The sequence below is a fragment of the Phascolarctos cinereus genome, unplaced genomic scaffold, assembly GCF_003287225.1.
Source record: "Phascolarctos cinereus isolate Bilbo 61053 unplaced genomic scaffold, phaCin_HiC Scaffold_4;HRSCAF=312, whole genome shotgun sequence".
Lineage (NCBI taxonomy): Eukaryota > Metazoa > Chordata > Mammalia > Diprotodontia > Phascolarctidae > Phascolarctos > Phascolarctos cinereus.
The window spans coordinates 486688332-486707245 of record NW_027555847.1 but is presented as its reverse complement, the minus strand read 5'-3'; the positions used below and the strand labels follow the sequence as shown (position 1 = coordinate 486707245).

The 18914-nt window shown below is 38.1% G+C and overlaps 1 protein-coding gene across 1 annotated transcript in view; it reads right to left on the bottom strand.

The window, feature by feature from the left end:
* PRKDC (protein kinase, DNA-activated, catalytic subunit) overlaps positions 1–18825 on the bottom strand; it is a 166070-nt gene extending 147245 nt beyond the window's left edge. Inside the window, 14 exon segments of the mRNA XM_020992492.2 lie at positions 1246–1295; positions 1931–2099; positions 2466–2630; positions 3035–3181; positions 5775–5932; positions 6634–6664; positions 6763–6818; positions 8974–9073; positions 9166–9281; positions 9775–9883; positions 11129–11203; positions 11807–11899; positions 12000–12076; positions 18573–18825. Coding sequence (XP_020848151.1) covers positions 1246–1295; positions 1931–2099; positions 2466–2630; positions 3035–3181; positions 5775–5932; positions 6634–6664; positions 6763–6818; positions 8974–9073; positions 9166–9281; positions 9775–9883; positions 11129–11203; positions 11807–11899; positions 12000–12076; positions 18573–18732 — 1506 coding nt within the window. The 5' untranslated portion in view covers positions 18733–18825.
* Between the last annotated feature and the right edge of the window lie 89 nt (positions 18826–18914).

Below are 18914 nucleotides of genomic sequence, written 5' to 3'. Positions count from 1 at the left end.
GGGAGAAAAATTTTAAAACCCAAAAGCTTATGGAAGTGATTGTTGATAAATCAAAATAAATTAATTTTAAAAAAATAAAAATATTAAAAAAAGAAAGTAATATGTTGAATTTATTATCTACTTGAAGGAAGAGCAAGCTGTACAGAAGGAGATATTTGCAATTGCATATATGGTCCTCTTTTTCTGTTTTGCTTTATAAATGAAAATGTGTGTTAAGTTTGGAATAAAAGGATACAACTCTTAAAAATTTTAAACTATCATAGTTTTTTAGACTTTGATATTGAAACACTGAAATTTTTTCAGACTTCTCCATAAAATGTACTATAAAGAGTTTAGCACACTTTTTCAAAATGTACCCTCTTACTTCATTAACCTCATTTCTCATTCTGATATGCCTCTTGGATGAAATATTCTCACGCACTGGTCAAGCATTTCCTAAAGACCATGTTTTTTGGGGAGGTCAAAATGTCTTTATAGTAAACATGAAGTTATGCTTGGTACTTTCCAACACATCACAAGTCTGCCCATTCTTCAAAATGTCATCTAATTTTTTTAGCCTAAATGATAGTTAATAATTAATAGAAGGCATCATATATAGTGCTAACACCAGCTTTAGTATCAAATGCTAAAAATCTCACAAACATATTTAACTGTTAGTTACCAAAACTTAAGAGGTGAAAAGGAGAACAGACTAGATTACTTTCATGAAACTGCAAAGCACTTTTACTAATTCCAAGCTTCCCATAAGCAGAGGATCATCTTTTCAACAAAAGTATTTTATCAATGTGGCTGTATGGCAGTGGGATCTAGAACATCCCTGCCTTTGAAAAACTAAAAATGAATGAGCCTCAGAGACCACTGAAAAGGGATATGGTGAGTGTAAGCAGGCTGCAACCTATAACCAATAAGCAAGTCTGAAGAACAGGAATAAAGGATGTCATTATGGAACAGTATGATCCAAAGAGAAACAAGCTGGTCATGTGGTAAGAGAAAAGGGATGACATGTGGATGGCTGGAGTGCTTCACTGGTACCCTCACAAAACCAAGAGAAAGCAAGGAAGACCTCCAGTACGTTGAGTGAGCCTCCTGTGCAGCAAACTTCTGGGAGAACATAAATGAGCAGAAAAGAAAATGTGGCAATCTGTATCATTGAGGGAACCCCCAAAATGATGACATCAAAGATCCATTCACATACTTGAAAGTTTCCAGAAACAAGTCTTTAAAAATATATGATTCACAATTTACCTTTCGAAGGATGACTGGTTTGGAACATACTCTGATTAAGCCCTGATGCACTTAAAAAAAAAATTCAAACAAAAATTAGTGAATACTTCAGAACATATATAATTAAAGTCAACAAACAAGACCATTTTTGAGATAGATTTATTTTATGATTTCACCTGAATCATCATCAACGTTTCAAATCAGAGGTTATATGTTCTTTTTGTTAACAATATTGGTCTGTTACAAGATTAAGCTCTGAGGGCAGAAACTCTTAGTTTAACTTTTCATCTCCTTATATTCTAGCACAGCACTTCTCAAACTGTGGGTCGTGACCCAGTTTAAGAAGTGCTAAAGGGAAAAAAAAAAAAGAAGTGCTAAAGGAGTTATGAGTGGAAAAAGTTCAAAAAGCCTAACCTAGCACACTGCTGTGCACACAGTAGGTATTTAATAAATATTTGTTGGTTAACTTGCATTCTATGAAATAGTAATAGATCCTTAAGCAAGAAACAGACTCTACCTCACTATAATGACAGGAGTAGAATCTGCTCAACAAATAACTAATGACACAAAAAAGAAGCTCCTAAATCGGGCAACTGGTTTGTTTTTTCGTTATTTAAAAAATATATACACACAGAGATATATAATTTCTCATAATCATAAAGAAGTTTAATTGTTAAAAAAAGAAAAATTAATATCCTAAACTTACCCACAGTACTAATAAAATTCCAGAGGACTGGTCCTTTTTCTGCCAAGGCGAGAAAAACTTTTACTATAGCTCGGCAACAGATTGTTTGCATTTTAATACTGTACTGTGGAAAACTGTCTATCTGCACCACTATCAGACGCTCAAGAACTGGAGTATATACCTCAGGAACCTAGAAGAGACAGAAGAATCTCAGCTAATAGGAAACAAAAATAAGTTAAGTAAAACAATTAGCTAAAGTCAAATAATCTAGATTCTATGGTAATTCAAGATGGGATTAACCAGATATAATTTTTACTCTGCTAGGTTTTGTGTCATTGTAGTTATTAAAAGCAAAATGAATGCTTCTGACAGCTCTTATTCTACTGAATGAATCAATTTTCTAAAAGAACCTGAAAGTTTACAAAAATTGCTTAGTGGGCACACGATGGCTATCTTCAAATATCTAAATGGCTGTCATTTGGAAGGGGATTAGATTTGTTCTACTTCGACTGAGAAGGCACAACTGCACATCAGCAATGATAAATATTTTACTTACTGTATCAAGGTGAAGTAAGATGCTTGCAATAGATTGGAGAAAACTTGGGAGCTGATACATGTGGTCCTCTACAGTATCTGTCTCAGTGAGGAACATTTGTTTACAGCGCTGAATGAGCTCAATATACATGAAGTCAACATCCTTTGCATTTATAGCTTTACAAGGCTTTAATGACAGAAAAAAACAAAATGTTACTACTGATTAACCTCACTACATTCTTGATGCTACAATACTTAATATACAATATAGAATAGTGAAACACATTACCTAACCTGAAGATTGACAAATTTAGTAACATATAGAAAGTCCTCACATTTAAACTCAGTTAACTCTTATTGATGGTGTACTTCCAAGATGGCGTATAAGAATTATGCTAAAGGAAATTTGGGTATTTTAAAATAGTCTTCTTTCTAGCGACACAAATTTATTTCTATAACCTCTCTTGAATTTTAACTTTTTGGCACAAATGTCGTGACCACAAACTACTACTTTAAAAAAAAAAGTATTTGAGCAGCTATATTCCTACTTATACTTCTACCATTATGAAAGAATGTTAAGGTAAGGCATACTCCTGCAAATAGCCCATATCCTCGAATGGCAATGGATAACTCCTTGCTAGTTGAATCCACATTTCTGATGATTCCATAGAACTGTTCTGTGAAGTACCGAAGTATGCTCTTGTGAGCTTCTGCATCTTTGGCCACCATTAAAGAAACCTGAAATTAGATAATTAACCAGTTATATTTTTTCAACTGGAATAGTATATCAACTCCAAATAAAAGATGTATACTCCAAAATGTATACAACTGCATTCATATTTATTTTGTAAGTGCTGTGTCATTATATTTATTCATTCCTAAGTTATACAATCACAGAATTGTAAAAACTAAGGGTTGGAAATCACCTCAACACATTATCTAATCCATCCCTTAAAACTCCTTTACAATAATCCTCAACAAGTAGTAACAAAGCCTATACATGAAGACTTTCAAAGATAGGGAGAGCTGATTACTTCTAGAGAAACCTACAATGTTTTTGGATGGCTCTAATTGTTAGAAATAACCATCTTTAAGTATGCCAAAATAAAATCAGTGTCCCTACAACTGCTACTCACTAGCCTTGTTCTACGGCTAACTAGAAAAGACTAGTTTCTTACACGTGACAACTATTCAAAGATAATACTTATGTTATCCCCTAAAAGTCTTCTCTTCTCCAAGATAAGTATTCCCAAAGCATCAACTAATTCTCATATAGCAATCTCACTTCATCATTGAAGAGATCTGTGACTTTATTGGCATGGGTGCTCTTTTCACATACAGAAATTATAACCTCTCTATACCTTAACAGATGATCTTCATGAGTTGCTGTGATGGATGACAAAGTCTCTCTGAACTTAGTTAGGCTGGCCTTCAGGTGACAGGCATAATTCATCACTAGCCTTAAAACTGAAACATTTCCAGCCATATCCATATTGCTACACCCACAACCTGTGCTCCATCAGCATAGCTTTCAAATATGCAGGATAACCTCCATGCTGAGATAAGGCACCGAAGAAAGGTTTGAGTGGAGGAACTATGCTTTAAATCTTAGTAATTGGTGGGAATTATGGGAAGCAGATTTCAGCTCAATATCAAGAACAACCTTCTTCAGAGCTATCCAAAAAACAGAATAGATTGTCCAAAGAGGCAGTGAATTCCCTTATCACTAAGGGTCTTAAAACAGAGGCTTGGTAATCATTTGTTGGGAGTGTGCTGAGAAATGTACTCATCATTTCATTAGGGATTGCACTATGACCTTTCCCACTCTGTTCCTAGGATAGTCACATACATGAGACAGCTAAAATGAGGGGAAAAGGGAGGGAAGGGGAGAAAAATTTAAAACTCAAAAGCTTATGGAAGTGATTGTTGATAATTCAAAATAATTTAAAAAATAAAATAAAATGAGGTGAAAAAATGAGTTTTGACTGAGAGGAATAGTAGGGAGAGGGAGGGAAGGGGAGAAAGAAGCATGGCACTCTGGGCATTAGGACAGGCCTGGATGAGCAGCCAGAATAGGGCCTCATCAGTGCACTGTTATCCTGTGGAAAGATAACAAACAGGAGGTGGAGAGAAAAAAAACAAATTTCACATATTTCAAAATTTGGGACAGATTTGCATCCAGGAAAGGGGTGAAGAAACAATTTTTTTCTCCCCTTCCCTCCTAAATATATGATTTCCAATCCCCCTTCTCAGGACACAGACTAACACTACTAGTATCATATAGCTACATTGAGAAGTTAAGTAGGTTTTTGTATGCTAGCCTCATAACCCTCTAAGTCTCAAGCACCTGGCCTAGAAAGGTACTTTTCTAATACAATCTATTCCTAAGCTGGCATGCTACCTCTACTGTTTCAATTTTCTTCACTAACTAGCTTGGTCACCAACAATGCTCCCATTGACTACCATATCACTGACCCTTTCAGTTAAGACTTTCAATAAAAACTGCCTAATCAATGATCACAGCACTATCTGAAGTCACAGCTTCCCTCCACCCTTTCCTTACCAACTGTATATAGGCCCAATCCAGATATCTAGAGGCCTAAATCCTGTGACCATTTCCTACAAAGACTTAAGTGTGGAAAAATAAAAATAAAAGCTGCCCAACAGCCTCAGCCTCAAGACTAGGTTGACTCACATGCATTCTGAGGGCCAATTCCATTAATTTTCAAATGACTTGACCAAGGCTAGACTCATACGCTGAGTTCGTCTGTCCTTCCCAGAGAAGACTGATGATAACGGGGTCCTAGACCTTCACTTATGTCCTAGTTCTCACCTTCATCTCTAGGCTGCCATCACATTCTGATACCTGATTCACTTCTACTCACTCAAGTACTGGTCCAACATTCCCATAGCCCAGTATAAGACAGAAGATAATGAAGGGGAAAAGCTTGTTCCACTAAAGTCAAAGAGCAAATGAAGCAAGCAAACTTTACTATGTAAACGTGCATTAGAACTTCTGCCTTTCCATTCTTGAGGCTTCACAGACATGGGCAATGGGAGAACAGAAACTGCGCCTCTTCATAAACAGGCCTGGGGCATCCCACCTGACCTCCACAGCTCCAGGCTTCACAGCTCCCTTGATTTCATACCAGGCCCCAGGTTATGCTTATACTTCAGACCCTGTACCTCATTCCTCATGAGGGATTCCTCTTCCCATCTAATATGGTCCAGATCCAGACCTGCCTCCTGGTAAGAGAATCTGATGCCACCCAGATTGGGGCTTAACTACTCTTTGAAGCAACTTTAAAAAGAGATGTCGAAGTTTCAGTACCTGTTTAAGAAAGGAATCTAAGGCTGAATGTGCAGCTTTCTTCAGTTCTCCATGTGTATGGCCACACCACTTTGACATTATTTCAAATAAGGAAATATAGTTGTCCAAAAGGCAGGTGCTAAACTGAGATGCATGTAAAGTGAATAAGCGCAAACCACCTGCAATTGGAGAGGAAAATGCAAATGTTATTTAAAATTAGAGGAAAATGTAAACTACTACACAAGGTCACTAGCTGGCCCCAGTAAAAAAAACAGTTGTTTGTTGTTTTTTTTTTAAGGTCAGTGATTTATTCAGTGTAAGAGGTTCCTGGGGAGGACATGTACCTGTCAATACAGATTGGCACCTGCTCTGTACCTTATAGTCTTGGAGAATTACCTGGGCTTGGAAGATGTAGTGATTCATCCAGATACATATGCATCAGACGGGGGACTTCAATCCCCAGACATTCCCTTAATCCAAGACCATCTCTCTAGCCTCTACACTAAACTGGATCTCTTTAATTTTTAGGGTCACCTCAAACTTCTATAGGCTTAAAATATAACTAATGAAAATACTAAATGCTCTCAGAGATAAATTCTAAAAGTAAAAAGGACGTGCTTCTGTTCAGCTTATGCCACTATTCTCTTAAAAGAAAAATACACAAGTATCAAATATCAAAGTGTAAGTGATGAGAGGTACAGATGACACTGGGTTCTACCTAGTACAGAAGAAATACAGAAACACCTCAAGCCTACTGTGAATTTTTTGGCCCTGTTACTATACCACCTACTTTATGCCAGTAGTATAAACCAAAGGCTGCAAAAAGACTTAACTTGGTTAAAGAGGTCAATTTACAATTGAATGAAAACCAGAATCTTACCTAAAGGCACAGCATATCTCTTCAGATCAACCTATTTAAAGCAAAAGATTTGCCATGAAGGTACTTTTTCCAACCACAATTAATTTAAATAACACAAAGTTACCAAAGTAACCTTAAATATCCTCCTACCTGAGGGCTGATGGCCTTCAGTGCAAAATCAAAAATTTCCTTTGACATCTGAGGATCTAAAAGAACAAGAGAAAACCTATGTCCAAACCACAATGAATGTTTTGAAATAGTATTTAATTTCTCTTATCTTTTCATTTCAAAGAGTTTTATAACTAAATAAGCAGTATTATCACTACTCTAGTTATTGGGTTGTTTGGTTATTTTTTAAATAGTGAGTACACAACTGCAAAGAAATTTATCAGATTATAAGAGGAGTTGACTGAAGTGATGATAGCTCCATCTCCTTAGTGGAGAATATCAAGAATGTTTCTAGGGCAAGCTAAAGAATCTAGGCTCTCATCCCTACATTATTATATATTGCCACAGGGAGAGTCATACCTCAGATTTCATCAGCAGAGAGAAAGGTACTACTTAAACAGTCCTGAACTCTAAAATTGCCCTTTCTGATCAATACTTTGCAATTAGCTTCCAACCACACCCACTTGACTGAAGGTACCCAGTTAAAGATCTTATAATCGCTAAATTTAAAGACAGACTTTCAGTCCTCATCTTCTCTGACCTCTGCAGCTTCCGAACCTGCTTACCTTCCACTCTTTTCATGGACATGCTCTATCTATTCCATTAGCTTCTGTGATACTGGCCTCTCCTCCTGATGTTCTTCCTACTTGCCTGACAGCACCTTCTTAGTTTCTTATTCTGGACCACCATCCATCTCCCACATCCTACCTATGTGGCAGCTCCTCTCTCCTTCTTCCCACCTCAACCACTCCCCCCCATTCTGTCCTGGATCCTTCATTTCTCTCTCTACAGTCTCTCTGCAGTTACCATTTCTACACAAATAATTCTTTAATCTATATATCCCACCCTAACTAACCTCTGTCCTCAATGGCAGCCCCACATTTACAACTGTCTGTCCCTTCAGCACTTCAAACTTGACATGTCCAAAACAGATTTTATTATCTTTCTCCCACACACCTCTCCTTCAATATTCTCTGTTTCTACTGAGGGTACCACAGTCCTTCCAGTTACCCATTTTTTACACCATCAGTTATCCTTGATTCTTCTCTCTCTCCAACACTCTTTATATCTAATTATTTGCCAAGTTCCATTGATTATATCTCCACATCTCTTGCAAACACCCCTCTCCTTTGTACTTAGACTGGCACTATCCTACGCAGGTCCACATCCTCTTTTATGTGAACTATTTATAATAACCTTCTAATTGGTCTCCCAGGTTCCCACCTCTTTATTCTCCAATCCATCTACCACACAGCTGCCCAAATGGCCTTTCTAAGCTACTCTAAAATTTCCAAAGGCTCTCTACAAATGCTAAGATAAAATGCAAAAACCTTAACCTAGCACTTAAAGCCTTCTACAATCTGCTTCCAATTTATCTTGTAGATTTCTTTTCATATGACTCCCTTTCACTCACTCTAGGTTCAAACCAAACTGGACTGCCAGCCAGCTATTGGCCAATTCAGCATTCTACCTTCTGTCCCTCTCACTTCACAAAAGCTGTTTCCCCAAACAATACTGTTTTAAGAACGACTGTGAGTGAATAAGTTATTTTGTCTATTATAAATACCCAAATTAACTATAAAAGACATATGAAGAAAGACGCTATCTGGGTCAGGAGAAAGAACTGATAAATAGATGTATAGAATAACTTTACACATATATACGTATTTGTATCTAATGGCAGCCATCTCTAGGGTACAGGGCAAGGGGAGGAGGGGGAAGGAAAAAAAAAGAAATTTACAGGATGATTTTGTTGTATACTTGAAAAGAATAGCAAGCCGCGCACAGCAGATATGCAATTTCACGTACAATTATCTTTTTTATTGTACTATGTTATGAAAAGCTTGTTTTATTCCATAAATTCAGAATAAAATTTAAAAAATAAAATGCACTCCCTCCATTTCTACTTCTTAGAAATCTTAGCTACTTATATCAAGGCTCAGCTTAAGTATCACCTCCCTTTTCTCAACTCCTTCCTCCACCTTCCCCCCACCCACCTTCTCCCCTCCTCAAATTACCTTATATTTATGTACTTATCTGTGCACTTGTATTCCCACTCGATCCTCCAACCCCACCCCCCCCCGGCCAAGCTCCTAATGCTTTTGTGGGGCATGGACTATTTTCTCTTTTTTGTGTTTCTTCAACCCCTTGCACATAGTACTGACTAAACTGGTGTTCAATTGAATGACACACCTTCATCCATAGATTTAGTGAAGTTATACATAAGTGACGACAATCCCTTCAGGCATCCTGCTACCACAGGGAGTTTGGGCTCTCTGGTTGTGGAAGTCATCTGGAAGCAAGGTTTTAAAAGCTTATTATTATAATGCAACCATGTTTTTGAAAAACAGGGTTACTCAAATTTCATGGTTTGCTATGTCTTACCTGTGTTTTTAGCTCACCCAAGAAAGCACGGAAGAGTTTTTCCGAGTTGTTCACCATAACACTAGGATGTACTTCTTCCCCTAAGACTCCCAGGAGCTCATATATCTTCTCTAATACTGGAAAACAAAATTTCAAATGAAAGCACATTTAAATAAATTGGCAACAAAAAAATGTGTAAATGTGAAGAAATGAGTCAAAAAATAAATTCAGTTTTACCCTAACAATCAAACTACAATAAGACATACAAATACACTTAGCTTGACACAACAGATTTATTCCTGAAAAGATCTGTCCAAATTAATTTTGGGGGAAAAAAATAAAATTATATTTTAAAAGCCCTGAAAAGTTTGTTAAAGGAATCTTTAGTTAAAACATCCCCAAGAAAAATAATTAAAAAGTGAATAATTATTCCTTAACTTTCTTATAAAGTTCAATTTAACAGAAATTTTAAAAATAAAATATATACTCCCTTACAAGAAATGTATGTATGGAAATGTGTGTGTGTGTAGGTATAGATATCCATAAATATATATGTATACATCTTCATAATGGTTATTAGAGCTAATTAAAGTATCTTAAACTCAGTAGGGGGAAAAAAAAGCCTCTCACCTGTATCTGCTATTTTTGTTTTCAAAGCAAGTTCTCCATAGAATTTGCTAAAGAGTTCTCCAAGGTGGAATTCTTCCAAATGTCTAGAACTTCGTAAAGTTTTGAGCAACTGAGAACACATAAAATAGCACTTTTAAAGAAAAGAATGGGGAATAAAAAGTAGAGACCATAATTTAGTCGAGTGGTAAAGAGTGCTGTGGCTCTGAGGAGGAACTAGAGATACAAGATGACATCATGAAAAGAGCACTTATTTTGAAGTTATTTATGTCTGACTTGCTATTTACTAGGTGAGTGACACTAGGAAAGTTCCAGGAATCTTATTTAGAACTGGAAGAGACCTTAGAAGTCACCTAGTCCAATTTACTCTAAATTTTATAGAGAAGAAAACTGAGGACTACATTAATTGACTTGCCCAGTGACACTGGTAACTAGTAGCAAAGCTAGATTTCAAACCAAGATCCTCCAGTTCTAAATTCAGTGCTTGAATGGCACTACTCAAGTAACTTAATCTCCTTGAGCCTCAGTCTCCTTATCTGTAAAATGAAGATAAGAATATGGTACCCTAGAGGAGCCCTGAAACTATCTACCTACTCAAGTATATATTCAATGGCAATTCAATTAATTAAAAAATATTTCTTAAGTGCCTATTATGTTCAAATATCTAAAACCAAAGCAGACCTCCCAAAAAGATGCAGAGAAGAGCAGAACCCCCTAGCTCTCCAACTGCTTGGATTCTGAGAGATAGTCATGGGAAGAATACTGGATTTGGAGTCAAAGACCTGGGTTCAAATTCTGGCTCTGCCACTTACTACCACCTACATGAGTTCTGACAAGTGACAACCTCTTTGGTTGTGGGTTCCAGTTTCTTCATCTATAAAATGACATGATTGGACTGGATGACCTCTGAGGATCTTAAACAGTTTTAATTCTATCCTATCTATTCCTCACAGATCACAAGGAAATACACAGGTAATTTTTGGAACCCCCAGTTGTTATTAAATATCAAATCAACCTTTCACTTACAGAGAGGTTAAGAAAAATAAAGTAATAATTAATTCATTCCCTTTTTACCTGTTCCCTTTACTCCACACTAACAGCCTATTTCTATTTAAGAGACTATTTCTACTTCTGCTGTTTTAAGGAACGTAGTAGAAGACAAGTTATCAAGGTGCTGAGGAATGGAAGACAGGAGAATGGAGATGCTTTCTGAATTGAACTTTCATTCAGGTTGCAATCTATTACTACAATGCTCTCCCCACCCCTCTAACCCAAACCAAAAAATCCACAAATTTTCTACTTCATAAATTATATGTATAGGACATAATATTAATACCCTTACAAATACAAGGATTACCTCAATAAGAAGCTCCAGGGCTGGAATCTTACATTTTGCAGCTTTATCTTTTGTGTAAACACTGGTACACAAGCTCTAGGTTTAAAATGAGACACCAAAACCATCAACAAGCTGGAGGAATCAAGATTCGGTGATGACTCAAATTAGGTCATAAGGAAAAGTTACATGAACTTACATTATGAATATACTTTTAACAACTAAAATATTGTATTTTAACATGCAGAACATGAGGCCCACAACAAACAGCCACAGTCAGTTCCTTGGTGCCACTGTGAAAAACAAAATATTGGACCAGATGGAAGATGGGTCTGACCTATTACAGAAATCACTACATACTTTTCCTCCAGATCAATTTGTGATCTAGCCAAAGAACAAAAGCATTTTAGTAGGATTTTTAGAACACACACGTGCGTGTGCATATATGTGTGTGCATGTGTGTCACGTCTCATATTTCATCTGCATAAAATTATATTCCATATGTCTTCAATAATAAAAAGATCACAGGGAAAAAAATTTTAAATGGTATGGTCACTGAATTTTTAATATAAGGATACCTAAGTGAGGAAATTTCCCAAACAGAAAAGCAAAAATGTAGGAAAAACAACTTATATTCCAGTTTTTTAGAAAACAAAATAATTTAAAATAGAGAGCAAATGTCAACCAATTTTTTTTTCTTACCTTAATTCCAAGACAGTAAGGTTCAATTTTCTGCCCAATTTTTTCTAAAAAAACGCATAAAAATTTTAAGGCTTCTTCTCTGCAATCCCGAAACTAGAATAAAAAAAAATCTGTATTTACTTTAAAGTGGAAAACTAAGAGCTTTTCCAATATAGAGAAATATACAAAGAAGGCAAAATAATTTTTAACTTACTTCTTCAATGCTTAGAGATTCTCGAATAAATACAGGTAAACCAAACTCCTTGGAAAAAATCAAGGAAGTCTGTAAGGCTGCACAAAGAACAAAAAAATGGTTAAGAAACTTCCTAGGAATCACCTTGTAAAGCATACACCTACTGTAAGAGGCAGAAGCATAGTAGCATTAAAGAAAGGCTAGAAAGGGCTAAAAAATAATCCTGGTCAAATTGCTTAACATTTTTGTGACCAGATTAGAGACGAATTTGTTTAGTTCTAAATGCAGGTGATTAATATAAAATCAGTGACAAATACCAGACAACAGGTATTATCATATAGTTGGTAGAGCTATGAAGTGATTCAGCCAATTTGGAAAGCAATTTGAACTCTGCCCAAAAAGCTATTAAACTGTGCTTACCCTCTGACCCAGAAGTACTGATAATAGGTCTACACCTCAAAGAGGAAAAGGACTTATGTGTAAAAAATATTTATAGCAACCCTTTTCATGGTACCAAAGAATTGGAAACCATGGGGTTTCACATCAATTATGGAATGTGAGACTTAAATGAACTGATACAAAGTGAAATGAGCAGAACCAGGAGAACAAATTATATAACAACAATAACATCCTAGAGACAAACGACTTTGAAAGACTTAGGAACTTTAATCAACATAATAATGCTCAACCACAATTCCAAAAGACTCATGATGAAACTTGGTACCCATTCTCCAGATACAGCACTGATGGACTTGAGATTTTTTTTTTTGGACATGGCTAATTTGGGAATTTGTTTTGCTTGACTATATACGCTTGCAATAGTTCTTGTTTTTATGGGAGATGTGGAAGGGCGGTGAGGAAAGAAGAAGGAAGAGAATTCAGAGCTGAAAACAAAATTGAATTAAAAAAAAACCAAAAAAGCCTAATATAAACTAAAACTGCAGCTATCCATTGGCAACAAATTGAAGGAATTAAACGTACTTTATTTGTTTATTCAATTTTAAAGACTTTTTTTTTACTTTCTTGATTTCTAAAGAATATGCAATAATTTCACTATAATTACTGGAGATACCTTGGGACAAGGGGAGGGGAAATGTCAAACAGAAACCAAAGTGAGTGCTCCAAGGAGACATGCAGCATCATGACACACAGGCTGTATATCACATAAAAATAAGACACAATCACAGGTTGTTCTTACTTCTGCCTAAAGAATGTAAAAAGGTTTACTAACTTCAGGTAAAACACAAATCAGGATGGAGACAGATAAAGGCTGGTTCAGGTACTTCATTAGTATAGAACTCCCAGGGAGAAAACTCCTTCTTCTAATGCAGGTCAGCACTTTTGTTACTTATAGTCTCTGAACTTCGCTGCACCTGGCAGTCTTAGAAAATTGCCTAGAACAAGAGGGTTAAGTGAGAGGCCCAGGGTCATACAGCTAGTATGTGACATAGGCAGTACCTGAACTCAGGTCTTCCTGGCATCAAAGCCAACTTACTAGTTCTCACACCACATTGCCTCTCAAGGCACAAATACATTTTTTAATATATGCATTCACCATTACTTTAGTTGTCTCTTAATTTAAATGTCAAAAATTTTATATTCATATACTCTTTCAATTAAAGTTTGAAAATTTTATTAAACATAAGAAACTATTTAAGGTGTGCTTCTTTAACAAACTGCAAAGGCAAAAAAAAAAATCATTCAAGGTAATAGTACTGACTGACAGGTGTCCTCACCATCAACTTTGAAGGCCAACTATGACATTGTTCATTATATATAGTGCTGAACTTATTAGGCAAATATTAAAGGACCACAGACTTCCAATGAAGGAAACCACTACCTCCAAAGGCAGCCCATTTTAAACAACTAAAATTGTCAGAAGAATTTCTTTACATCAAGCTATCTTTAAGTAACTTCCACCATTTGCTCCTTGTTCTTTCCTTGGGGTCTTTCAGCACTGTTTTACTCACTCTTTGGCCTTACCCCATTCTTCTTCACTTATCTGTGTGTACAACTTATCCAACCATACTTCCCCACCAAAGACAGTAAGCTCCCTGAGAGCAGGGGCTGTGTTTAATTTAGATCCCCAGTGACTAATAATACCTTGCCCACTTTATCTTAGTAAATATTCATCCAATTCAATTGACATTAGGAGAGAAAATATATACTAACCGCCGATGGTGCACACCAAGGGTGGGGAACCTTATGCCTTGAGGCCGCATGTGGAAGTTTGGATTCAAAGGGCCACACTTGAGGCTCTAGGGGTCACATGTGGCCTCAAGGACAAAGATTCCCCACCCATGCTCCACACTATAAACTTTATGTGTCAAATCATATTAACCAATCTTTCATAATCAATTTCCTTAAAATCGTAATGAAGCAGTAGCTTCAGTATGTAGGTAGAAGAAAATACTGAAAAATAAAACTGGACCTTAAGAGGGGGTTTATTTAGTACAGCCCCCTTCTTCCAACTAGAACCATGCCAAAATCAGGCTAAAATTCTCTGGAGAAAGAGATTCCACAACCTTGGAGTGCCCTGGTACTCTCCTCATTTTTAACAACCATAACTAGCAATTCCTCATAGCTAAACCAAATCCCTTCACCTATAAATAGGGTGAATAGTTGAGCAGAATCTCTTACAATATTCCTTTTCAAGCTTGAAGACAATCATTAAATTTCCCAGATTAAATCTCAATCTCAACAAAGTAACATTTTTGCATTAATCCAATTCTCTAGCCCTTTAGTTATGCTCAGGATTTCACTGATATACAACAATATACAAGCAAGACAGAAGAATGAAACTACTTTGCTAGCAAATATGCTCTATGAATATAAAAGAATGTGGGTATGTTTTTTTTGTTGTTTTTGAGACCTGAAGTTCATTTTTCCCACCTAACAGAGTACTCTTCTAAAGTCTAGGACTACATTGTTAATCAGGCATCTTAATGAAAACCACAGAACCTGTTTTAAAAGGGATCTTGATGGCAATCCAGTCAAACCTACAGCTGAAGAGAATTTTTCCTAACACCTGCCTGATAAGCAGTCATCCAGCCTTTTCTTGAAGACCTCAAGAGGCTTAATCTACTTTTAGATATTTCAATCAGTCATTTTGTCCCACAAGCCTAAATTAGCCTCTACAACTCTCACTCCCTTGTTTCTAGTTCTTTCTAGGGTCAAGCAGAATAATGAAGTCTAATCTCTCTTCAAAGTAACAGCAATTCAAACACTTGAAAACAACCATTCCTTCTCCAAGCTAAACATTCCAAGTTCCTTTACCCAGTCCTCATGCGGCATAAACTCAAGGCCCTTTACCATCCTAGTTAGCCTTCTCTGAACACTCTCCCAATTCATTAATGTCTTTCCTAAATGAGGCACCCAAAACATGGGAGTAGTACCTAGCCTCCAGACATGGTCTGACCTCCCTATTTGTGGATATTATGCTTCTCAATGCAGCAACCTAAGATCACATCAGCTTCAGTAAACTAAAACCTACAAATCTTTTTAAGACTAACGGCAGTCTAAGCACACTTCTCCGTGCCCCACCCCACCCCCCAAAATCAAGAAGCATTTAGCAGGCACAGTGCAAAGCTCTGGGCACACAGAGAAGGGCAAAAACAAACAAAAAAAAGCCAGGGTTCTCTACCTTCAAGATCACAGTCTAGTGGGGAAAACAACATACAAACCAACCACCACGTACAAATAAGATACATACAGGGTAAATCAGAGATAATCACAAGAAGGAAGACACCAGCATTAAGGGGGAACAGGAAAGGCTTCGTGCAGAAGGTAGGATTTTAGCTGGGACTTGAAGGAAGTCAGGGAAGCCTGGGGACAGAGGGAGAGAACTGGTGGCATTCGGGGATATCAGTGAAAATGACCAGGGCTGTAAGATGGAGTATCTTCTTTGAGGAATGAGGAGACCAGTGTCCTGGATTACACAGTATGTGGAGGGGAGTACGATATAAGAAAACTGGAAAGGTGGGAGACCAAGTTATGAGGGGTTTTAAAGCCAATAAGATTTTATATCAGATCCTGGAAGGAAAAAGGAGTCACTAGAATTGATTGTAAAAGGGTTATGAAATATGAATGTGTTTTTTAAAAAGATTATCTCTATTAAACTTTATCTTATTTAATTTTGCCCAATGTGCTAGCCTGTCAAGACCTTTTTGGATCTCACTTTTATCATTCAACATGTTAGGTGGTGGTCCATTTAGCTATGATGTGCAAATCTGATAAGCAAACCTTCTATACCTTTATCCAATTCAATGTTAAGAACACTTAATGGCACAAGACCAAGCACAGATTCCTTGGGACAGTCTTCCAGGTTCCAAATAAATTCTAAATAGTTCTAAATCCACATCCCAGTATTACTAATTCCTAGTCCACATTTCTTTAGTTTCTCCCTATGAACAGTTTGAAGGACTTTGCCATAACCCAGTGGACTATATTTCCCACATGTGACCCTTTTTTTGGACTAAATCTGTGTTTTCATGGGTGACTGTACGGAGCTTGCAATGAAGTTATTTTCTCTATAAATCCAGAGTAGCAACTACTTTGTAAGAGTGGTTAAGTGATTTGCCCAAATTCACAGTCACTATGTGTCATTAACAGACTTGAACCAAGCTGTTTTTAAATGGAAATGTTTAGTGACTTTAGTCCACTGATGGACCCAAATGTAAATGTTTTTAAATAAGCTAGTGAGGAAGTATTACAATGGCAAACCGACAAAGTTCTTATGCTAGTCTGGTCAACAAAAAAAACTGAAAAGCACAAAACCTTTTTTTCACCCCACAAACACTAAATTGTTTAGTAGGTTCATCAAAAAATAACTTTGGCAAAAGGTTCAAAGATAAAGATGATTGGGAGTTGGGGGGTGGGGAATAGAAAGAAAAATATTGCCTTCAACCTATCTCGATTTTACACCATTATCATTCTCCCTACTTCCCACCAGGGGGAAAAAAAAGAGCTGTCTGGCATATTTATTCAATTATAATGAATTAACATTAATTTTTAAAATCTTGTTTTCTGGAAAGTTGCATCATACCAAATGAGATCACTGGAGACAGTGACAAGTCAGAAAAACTTGAACTAGACAGCACTGTTCCATACACAGCCCTGTACAGTAAAGAGAACACTGGCTTTAGAATCATTAAACCTGTGTTCAAATCCCAATTCTGCTAGTTACTGCCTGTGTAAACTTGGGCAAGTTACTTAACACACCCCCCACCTTAGTTTAAGCTTTTGTAAAACGAGAATAATGTAGAGGGGGGATACTCAAATATGAAATAAACTCCAATTACCTCCAGGATCAAAGCCCTTCACCTGGACCAATCTTATTAAAATTTACTTTACTCCATGTACTCTACAACCCAGCCCCAAGGGACTGGCCTTCCTTACCTAGGCACATCATCTCCTGACTCCTAATTTCTGGCTCCCTCCCCATTACCACAATCAGGTTTCCATCAGGACCCAGCTCAAATCCCAACTTTCTACTACAGGTTCCCTGCTCTAGAGACCCAATGCCTTCCCTTCTGAGATTACCTTCCATCTACTCTGTATTGCTTTCTTGCTTGGACACAGGGGTTTGTATGTTGTCTCCCCCATTAGACTGTTAACTCTTTGATAAAAGGAACCCTACGTGTTTGGGCTTTTTTTTTGGCGGAGGCCTTTCTTTGGAACCGCAGAACTCAGTACCTGCCTGGCACAAAATGAAGCTTAATAAATACTTCACTCAAGTAAATAGCACATGCCCCATGTACAACCGGTATCAGACTGCTTGCCATCTTGGGGAAGGGGAAGAGAAGGGGAAAAAAATGTGGAACTTACACTCTTTCAGAAAATGAATGCTGAAAATTGTCTTTACGTGTAATTTGAAAAAAAAACATTACTTTTTTAAAAAAATAGTACACGCCCACATTCACTGGTAGCTGTTTCCCATACCAATGAAATCACGGGTCATGAAAAGGAAAAAAGGGGGGGGTGAGATAACCTTTCAGGTCCCTTTCACCTCTAAAACTATGGTCCTAAGAGTCTACCTTTTAGGAGCAATCCTCTTAGAACTGCTTCTTAGAAGCAACGACTCACTTTTGGGGAGCAATCAATCAACATTTCCCAATGTTGTGCCAAGCGCTTACGAATGTGCTCTGAGCACAAAGTTAAGTTTCTGAAGTTTGCCCCCAATAACAAAGAACAAATAGATGGTCAGTAAGTAACCCAAGGAGGGAAGTTAAAAATACCAAGATTTTTAAGAAACTGTCATGAGAGATGAATATGTTGCCCAAGCAACAGACGCTTGTGGGTTAAGCCCCAGTAAAAGATACACAGACACAGCCAGAAACGCATAAGGGAGCGGTTAAACTTGAGGTCCGGACGTAACACCCAGGCCCGGGGAGATGGGGGGGGCAGGTTCCCCACGTGCCGCCGGGGGATCCACACCCCGCGCACCCCCTTCTCCAGGGCCCGGCAGGACGGGCCCTTTCCTAAGATCGGCACCAGGAGAGGCCGGCAGGGACAGCGAGGGAGGGGAAGGAGAAGCTTCTCTCGCCGCCGGCCCGGGCAGCCCGATGGCCGGAAGCGGGCGCTTCGGGGACCCACCCAGGACGGTGGGGCTGGTGCAGAGCACGCCCTCCTGGCCCACGGCGCGGATGAGGTGGTAGGCGGCCAGCCCGGCGCTGCCCGGGTCCCCGCCAGACAGCAGCTCCTGCAACTGCAGCAGGGAGCCCTGCAGCCCCCCGCCGCCGGCGGAGCCAGACATGGCGCTGTCGCCGCCGCCACAGAGAAGAAACCGGGAGGGCCCAGCAACTGCACAACACAGCCACGGGTCGGCCCAGCCGCCGGGGACCAATCACGAAGCGGAAGAAGGGCACCGGCCGGCCAGGGGAGGGGAAGACCGGCAGAGACGCAGGACGAAACCTTTCTCTCGAGAGGGGGGAGGGA